A 9,674-nucleotide genomic window follows, 5' to 3' on the forward strand; every position below is an offset into this window, starting at 1 on the left:
ATATAATATAATATAATATAATATAATATAATATAATATAATATAATATAATATAATGTTCATTCATTCATTCAGGAAAGAAAAGTTAAACACACAAAAACAAGAACATATTGATCAGTCATTTGACTGACTTTGGATCCTGCTCATTAATAATATACATTTTGTTTATTCTTAACAAATAAAAAACAGAGTAAATGATTGATGTCAGAAAGCTCTGTTAGCTTGTTCTGCCTCAGCACACCCAGCGACAACATAGACATTATGAATTATTAAAGTTAATGAATGTTTTTATACATGACAAATGTTAAACGGTATTTTATTCATTCCATAATTAAATAAAGCTAAAACCCAAATGTTTTCTAGACATATAAGAAGTCCCTGAGACATTTGCATGATTAATTATTATTAAACATTTCGAATGAATATTTAACTTCCATGAAATGGACACTTCATGTTTATAAACCACTTTAATGTAGGAGTCTCTAGAAGATGTACATGTAAAATTAAACAATTTCATAAATCTCTGACTACTATTTCTGCACTTTAATACCTAGAAAAATACATCATAATTCACAAACATAATTAAGCATTAATGCACAGAGATTTCCTCTTTGGTTGTTCATTTATAGCTAGATTGTAAAGTCATTCAATGGAGTTTTTCCCCACTCTATGTATTTCCTGAACACGGCCATGGATTTAATAGTTGACTGCTCACAAACTTGGATTGGCATCATTATTTCATTTGACTGCTGCAGTGCAAACGACTGAATCAAGAGCTGTGGTACAGGACCACTGGGTTTGGGTTTGGATTTGACTTTTCTTGTTCACTGCCAATCATACTGATAGGCTCAATGCTGAGAGCGTCTGCCACGTGACATCGGAATGTACGTCAAGAGATTTAACTTCACAAGATCCTCTCATTAATGCATATTATGATTTCGCCCTTCTGCTGCAAGTCACCTCTAATTATAGCACACACTGAGCGCTCATTAAATTACTATTAGTCCCATTTTTCCACAAGTCGATCAGGTTGATTATCAAAGGGGGTGCTCACGAAAGCAAACGTGAATTCATGCAAACTGAGGAAAACATTTGGAAATATGTAACTAGAAAATTAAAGGGGGCATAACACACACAGTTTCACCCAATCTCATGTTAATCTTGAGTACCTATAGAGTAGTACTGTATCCTCCATATCTCCAAAAAAAGTATTTAGTTTTATCATATTTATAAAAGAAAGATACAGCTTTACGATTCTCTCTGGAAAAAGCCGAGCTCCTGGAGGCGCGCCGTGGGCGGAGCTAAAGAGTGACGAGCACTTGGGCGCCGAATGCCAACAAAACAGACATTTGATGCCGTTTAACTTACTGTCTGCAGTTCTGAATCATGACCATGATATTTTATAGCTGGGACCGCTCCATCTTTCAGTATCAAACGATGTGCAAATCCAGCGTCAAACTGGGCCTTGTTTATAAAACGTTCGTCAACAAATACACTTGTGAAACTCCGTTGCTGCTCCGGAAAAACAAACTGTATCCGCTGTCTACATAACGCTGGGTTTTTTAGGAAGCTGAACAATGTTATCTTTCCCTTACAACCAAAAACACACTTCTTTGGATTGGAGACATTCTTCCCGAGCAAGTCCCGTGCAGCGCTGCCGCCGGATGAAGCGCGTTGATGGGCGCGATCTCGCTCTTGCTCTGGTTGATGCGTGCGCGGGCGCGGGCGCGTTCTTCCGGGAGAAATGCCCATATAAGGAGTTCCACCCTCGTTTACGTCATTAAGAGCCACGATCGAAAATAACTCTCCGAAACTTGTACGAACCCGGAAGTAAGATTTTTGGCACAGAAATACTCTGTCATACCTCCAAATTGTTTTTTGAAACTTTGTCCATGCTTAGCATGAGAATCCAACTCTTTAACAGTGTAAACAACTCTGAATGCATGAAACAGCATTGTACCTCCCCTTTAAGCTGTAAGATACCCCTAATAAAAGCTCACTTCCTTGTGCAAAAGGATAAACCTGATAGCAGAAAAACATCTTATAAAACATAATTAGCATAGATGACCAAACCCAAAACCTGCAGCTTTTGTTTTCATTGTTCAAATACTAACTGAATGTACTGAGGCATTGAGTCTCAAATTATTCCCAGCTAAGGGAGCACATGTATTTTACTAGTAGTTTATTGTGGAGGAAATTGTAGAGGATAATCCTAGATTAAATGCATTTTACTTTTACTTTTAATTCACATTTTGAAATATATTTGTCTTCTTCAAAAAATATATATTACAAGTTATTTATACTAATATATATTTTACTATATTTTACTTATACCGTAGTTATTTTACTAGTTTTTCCATAAGTATCATTAAGATACTATTATTAGTAGTTTTAACGTTTAGATTTTTTGTTATATATATATGTTATGTTTTATATATTATATATTAAGATCTGTATTATCACTGTATTATTTGTATTATCTGTTTTATTTTATGTGCTTCCTTATTGGAGTTTTGGTACAGACATCATCTTGTAGAATAAATGTACAAATTAAGTACATTTGCATTCATTCATTCATTAATTTAGCAGAAGCTTTTATCCAAAACAACTTTTTGCGACAAATGAGGAATACAGCAAGCAAAGTAGACAATAACACAAGTGCTAGCAATACAAAGTTTTAAAACATTACAGAATAGTGCAAGGAGATAGAACAGGGAAGAATATAAGAAATAGTGAAATCATGGACATTGTTCAAAATATTTTATTGTATTGTATTATATTTCATTTCATTATATTGCATTGTATTTCATTGTAATTTGGCCACAAAGGATTTTTTTTAGTTCATTTCAAAAGTATTTTTTTTTAAATGCATCTCAAAAGTCAAAATTTGGCCACAAATGTTTTTGTTAATTTCAGAAGTTTTTTTAGTTGTAGTTTTTTTTTTTTAAATACATCTCAAAAGTCAAATTTGGCCACAAATATTTTTTAAGTTCATTTCAAACGATTTAAAAAAAAATACATCTCAAAAGTCAAATTTGGCCACAAATATTTTTTAAGTTCATTTCAAACGATTTAAAAAAAAATACATCTCAAAAGTCAAATTTGGCCACAAATATTTTTTAAGTTCAGTTCAAAAGATTTTTTTAAATACATCTCAAAAGTCAAAGTTGGCCACCAATGTTTTTTTTTGTTTGTTTGTTTGTTTGTTTGTTTTCCCCCCAAATACATTTCAAAAGTAAAAATTTGCCACAATTTTTTTGTAAAAATCTAGGGTTTTTTTTTCATCTTAAAAGTAAAATTTGGCCACAAATGGTTTTTAAGTTCATTTTAAAAGTTTATTTTTTAAATACATCTCAATAGTCACATTTGGCCACAAACGTTTAAGTAGATTTCAAAAATAAGTAAGTACGTACGTGAATGAATGGATGAATGAATAAATGAACGAAGAAGAAGAAACAACTAAACAAAATTAACTGCAGTTAACTGTGGTAAATCTTTGGACCAATGTTATTATAGGTTCATAAATAATATTAAGATCGTCATAATTTCTGCTACATCTCCCCCTCACACACATACAAAACACTCACAGGCATTAATAATAATGAAGGAATTCAAAAAGCCTTTCTGATCTCATCTTAAAGCATAATGTCATCCTAATCATGATGTTCTTGAATCACAGCCTGGCAGACAGTGGCTGTTTTATGAGTAACATCAGAAATGCAATCAAAGTTTACACGAACACGACACAACAGAGCTCCATGAGTTATCCATGAGCTCTGAACCCACGTCCACATGTTGTGGTCAGACTGTGATCTCATAGCTCTCTCACAGTGACTCACGTACAACAGAGGCCCTCACACTCGGAGCTGGGTGGACCACCAGGCTACATATTCAATCCAGACATCCCAGTGGGACTGCCAAACGTAGGAAATGACCTACGATGTGTCAGCGTGTAAAAGTACAACGTTACAGAGGGATTGGAAAAGGGCTTTGGGAGGAGGTGAGCTTATGTGAGAGAGAGTGAGTGCTGTTGGGTGGAGGGTGGCGGGGGCTGGACTTCCAGGAAAGCGTGTTTACCATGGCAGCATAAGATGTGAGGAGACTGCCAAATGGAGCAGCATATGAACCAGAGAAACGCAGGGAAAACACTGGGAAGGATGAAGGAAACGTTGGATGTTAGTTTCAGAGTGTTGGTTTGATAAGACATTGTTCGTGTAAATGATCAACTGCCATTAAAGAGTTTTGATAATCACATATTTACATCAAAGATAAACATTTCAGTTTAATTTCTGTTTCAGTTTACCCAGTGAAGTGTATTTATTTCTATGATGATACATCTGACGTGAGTTTCTACACCAAAAGAGAACACTTTTGGGAGGCCACTGTCTTCTAGTGGCAGACAAATGTATTACAAAAGGGAGGCTATGGGGTTAGATCTCTGCCACAATTCTGTGTGCAAAAGATCATATTTTGAGAGCACAAAAGTGCATTTTGCACACGCGTAATCTGAGTTTTGTGGAGAAATCTCAGAGATCTAATCCCATAGGAGGGAAGATGTCACATGACCAGAACACACACACACACACACACACACACACACACACACACCCCTATCTAAAGAGGCACATTGCACAGACCTCTACAGCTAGTTATAAATACTATAACCTAACACTAACAGAAAACTTTCTGTATTTTTACAAAACAAACAAACCAAAAAATTGTACTGTTTTTACAGTTAAGAACGTTCCAAAAGGAGGCTTTGGGAAACTTTATCAGGTTTAGCTCATTTCTGGGTACAAATGTATCACACACACAACCCTGCAAAAGTTTGGGGCCAGTAAGTCTCTTCTGCTCACCAAGGCTGCATTTTAAAGTAAAACTGTGAAATATTACAATTTGAAACATTTTTTTTTTTTTAAATGTCATTTATTCCTCTGATGGTAAAGCTGAATTTTCACTGTCTTCAGTGAAACTTTCTAACATATTCAAGTGTCAGAAAATCCTTCAGAAATAATCTGAAAATGCTTATTTGGTGACCAATTATTAACAGTTATTACTGGTGTTCAATTATACAGTTCCCATTTATAATCGATCTTAAAAATAGTTTTGCGGCTTAATATGTTTGTGTAAACGTTGTGTAAAAGTTCAAAAGATTAGCATTTATTTTAAATCTTTTGTAACGTTATGTTTTTTGATCAATTGAATGAATCATTTTTCATTATTTTAAACCAAAAAAATAAACAAAACTATTAAATTGTTTAAATGACTGTCATTGTTGATCAATACTGCTGAACAAAGTATTTCTTTTTGAAAAACTGTATTGTCAGCAAACATATGAACAATAATGCATGCATGTAGTTTATGTATATGCATTTAATATTGAAAGCAGTGTATACACACAATGTTCAATATTGCATTAATTTTAAACAAAATCTGTTCTTTTTTATATTTAAGATTTAAAAGATTATAAAACAAAAATTAATACTGTACACGGTTAAATGTTTAATAGCTTGCATGTACCCACATAAGATTTGTTTGAACTTTATCAGTGCTATAACCAAAAACAGTGAACCATAAATTGCAGGAAAGAAATTCGAGAGGAAATATGAAATTTATGTACATTTATTTATTTATTCATTCATGTATTAACAGATCCAACGAGATCAAAGCAAATACATTTGACCTTTTGAGAAATTGAAACAATTTTAAACTTGTAACAAAAATATAAGAAATTCTCTGTCCAGAGCTGTTACATTAAATGAAATTTCAGCCAAAGTTTTTTAGCCAATTTTTCAGTAAATTTTAGTGCCCTTGTCATCTGTCACACCGTCCTCGACACAACCGTATCACAACGATGCTAAACGTCATAATACACAACAGCAAAGACTTAAAGAATTAAGTTATCACTGAACCCATTGTGTATTGACGATGTTACACAGGAAATCACAACATAATTTCTAAATATATCACAATTGCTCTAGACAGTTTTCTAACTTGCTATGTGATGGAATGAAAAACCCAACACATAAAAACACTGCTTTTGTTCATAGTCAAGCCATGAATAATTACACCACGGTATATCCAAAAACATCAAGGCACGCACACTCTCACACATACTAACTTAAAGAAACACTTTTAAGGAAAAATTAAAAGGCAAAGCATGGAAGAGGCTAACAAAAGACAGCACCAACAAAAATGCTGCTACGCACTCACGCAACAACTGAGGACGAACATTTACTTAGACACTAGCAAAAGGATGAGTCTGTGATAGGGAAAAGCAATTACTACTGCAGTGGCCCAACAGCAAGACAGCACAAGGGAATAAGAGAAAGGGTAGACCAGCTACGGGTTCACTACGTGTACAGCTGAGGTGGATGTAGGGAGTTCTCTCAGAATCCAGAGGGTGTCAGGACGTTCATGTCCCGGTGTTTGAGTTTGTGAGGTCGGGTCATCTGTCTCTTCCCCTCCATGGTTGGGATCTCCATCTTGGGGGGAGCTTTGAAGTTGGTGGGGTCCTCGGCCAAGCGGGTGGCCTGGGCTTTCATCACTTCCATAGGGGTGGGTTTCTGAGCTCCCTTGTAAGACTGCAGGGCAAAGCCCCCTGTGAACATACAGGAATGGCGTTAGGTGTGCTGACACTAATGATGGGCAATGAACTTCTAACATCTGGAGCATTGCATGTGTAAAAAGCTCTCAGTCTGCAGAGTTTTAAACCATTTTATACAGCAGCTAGTTCTGGTCCTTCAATGTGATTAGTCTAGTAGTGTTAACACGTAGAACAGAGTTGGTCTCTGTAGGGGTTAGTACTAGGGGTGCACCGATGTATCGGCCGCCGATATTTATAGGCCGATTTTGTATTATTTTAAAGCCATCGGCATATCGGAAATAGCAAGAAAAGGGCCGATACCGATGGTTTATTAATTAACTGCATGGAGACAACGAGTTGCATGTCTGTTGCATAATCCAACGTTTTTCCTCTGGACAAAATAATTAAATACTTGCCAAAACAAAATAAAATCTGTACAAAATGTTTCGGATAATTGTAATGCGCTTCGAAGTTCACGGAAAAAAAACAAACCGGCAGAAAGCAGTTTTCTTTATTTTACAAAAGCTTTACAGATTTGAATGATGTTTTGCTTCTATCTGTATGACAAACCAGTGCTGGTATGACCATAAATTACGGAGTAAAAGTTGGGAAAACAATGCAGTGATCGCGTCGGTGCCTCACACGCACATACAACACATTTTTGCTAATTTGACATCGCAGCCTGTTCATTATCCAAATAAAATACAGTTAAAGAAACATAAAAAGTTACACTGCTCAATTTAAATGGTCTGTAGTACAGTCTGTGCAGTTCAGTGTGACCAGCGCCTCACTGCTGATATAGCCTATATGTGAAGGATGATGTTTTACGTTGTTAATGCGAGTGAAGAACAAAGCCTATAGTTTACATAATAAATAATAGGTTAGCATCCAGATACTTCACGAATATGGAAACATTTGCATTCGTGCAGAATGAGAGAGGTAGGCTTCAGTTTCGTTTTAAAATTAATTTGTTTTGGCTTGATGCTTATATTTAGCCTAAATACAACTTTAGAGGATTTGTTGTGGAGAGAAGGGAACTAAAATAGCCTAATTGTGTTTGTAATTTTGCTTTTATTTAGTATTATTTTAGCCTACATTATTTCTGAATGTAATAATAAAATGCAACGTACAACCTACTAATTTAGGCAGTTTTTTCCCTCTCAAAACGCTTATAGGTGTAGCGTTTTTTTTATCCATGCTGAAACATTTTTAAATATCTTGGAAAAAAATGATTTAATGTTTTTATTGCGTTGACAGATTTTCTTTTGTTTAATACATTTGGTCTTTGGTAAATCTAGAAAAGATGATGCTGTATTGGCTAGGACTAAGAGAGATCATTCAAGACTCTCTTCATGATTTGTTTTTTTTTTTTGAGTAAATTAAACGCTGTACTTTATTATTATTGGCAAGGAAAAAGTTTAAAAAATAACGTTATTAACCGGTATGTTTTCTACTCAAACCGGTTTCACAGAGGAACACAGGAACAGAAACGTTCAAATACCGATTCTGCTCGGAGTGAACAAATCTCTTTTTTTTCTTGTTTTTAAGCCCTGCTTTATGCAATTGACCAATATCAGTATCGGTATCTGAATCGGCCAATAGTTGTTTGTTAAAATCATTATCGGCCAAAAAAATCTTATCGGTGCATACCTAGTTAGTACATACAGATGAAAGGCCTTGGATAAACATGAGAAGCTGGCTGGTCTAAATGATGTAAAAATGGGTTTAAAAAGAAGTTTAGAAGTAGTTTCTTATTATTATTTAATCAGAAATGTAGTTAAAAATGCTTATATTATAAAATATAAGCAAATGTCCTGCTTAATATTTTTTTTTAGAAATCTTTGATGAATAGAAAGTCACCAAAAAATACAGCATTTATAGTATTACATAATTACAGCATTTTATAAAGGTCCTTACTGTCACTTTTTTATCAATTTAATCCACCGTGGCTAATACACACACACACACACACACACACACACACACACACACACACACACACACAAACTTGCACAGTGAATATACACAAACACACACATTATATAAAATTACAAATGTGAACAAAGTCCCCCAATGTTCAATAAATCATTAACAGTAATCAACATAATTCTGCTGCCAAGTATATCTAGCTCATAAAACCTATTGGCCATTATAAATATATTGCATAACTGATTTGAGATTATGTGTGCATATAAGATATTTTTACATTGGTTTCAAATGTGGCTCATTCAATCGGTTTTATAAATAAGCTTAAAAATCATATATTTGATTTTTTTCATTCCAGTCAAACAGGCTGTTTGTAATCAGTCTTCGAGGAAAGTAAAAACTCAAGTGAGTAGCCTGGAAGAGAATGTGAATAAAATATTTATTCTCACTCTTGGTAAGAACCTGCCTGTTGACGTTTATCAATTTTGCCAAATCAAAAAAACAATACAGGCTTTTTTACTACAAATATTCTAAATTATAAGTAGCTTGACGATTAAACAACAATTTCAAAGTAGCTTCCTCAAACCTTGAAGGTACATGGTCGCTTCAAAAAGGTTGGGAGCAATGTGCTGGATTATGACAAAATTATCTAAATGAAACCCCAAAATCTACTGTTTATATGTGTCTTGTGCTGTAGGAATGATAGGGTAAGGGTCAATGTAGGAATAATAATCTGAGCACATCATGCTGATTATTTTTTTTATGATTGAGTGTTACATTGACTTATTAATAGGGGTGTAAAGATTCACTCGTTTTCTCGATGCATTGATTACAAACCCTGACGATGCAATGCATCGATCTTGAAACATGGATTTTTTAATTGTGAATCGTCGATTTCGGACAGTAATCGATTTAAAACGCTAAGAATCGAATGAATAGTGATTTCTGTAGCGATTCAATGCTTCCAAATATATACACATTAAATTACTACAAGCACGAATTAATGGAGACCTTGAACAGTGTTCATGCCCTCGAATCTCTCCTTCACGCGCTCCACTATTTACCGCCTGTGACTGTCACAGGATTGCGCTCGCGCTCAGTTCGTCTCACTGACACATTTTTTGAGCAGCTGATGTGTGATCTCTCCTTAGTACTCGTGGCC

General features: G+C 34.8%; 1 protein-coding gene across 2 annotated transcripts in view; it reads right to left on the reverse strand.

The window, feature by feature from the left end:
• Positions 1–5,616: 5,616 nt before the first annotated feature.
• kiaa1191 (KIAA1191 ortholog) overlaps positions 5,617–9,674 on the reverse strand; it is a 9,929-nt gene continuing 5,871 nt past the window's right edge. For both annotated transcript variants that reach the window (XM_016487106.1, XM_016487105.1), the window contains exon 9: positions 5,617–6,601. In XM_016487106.1, coding sequence (XP_016342592.1) covers positions 6,390–6,601 — 212 coding nt within the window. In that variant the 3' untranslated portion in view covers positions 5,617–6,389. The remainder of the gene's footprint in view (positions 6,602–9,674) is intronic.

This window comes from Sinocyclocheilus anshuiensis, unplaced genomic scaffold (genome assembly GCF_001515605.1).
Source record: "Sinocyclocheilus anshuiensis isolate Anshui unplaced genomic scaffold, SAMN03320099.WGS_v1.1 scaffold966, whole genome shotgun sequence".
NCBI classification, from domain to species: Eukaryota; Metazoa; Chordata; class Actinopteri; order Cypriniformes; family Cyprinidae; genus Sinocyclocheilus; species Sinocyclocheilus anshuiensis.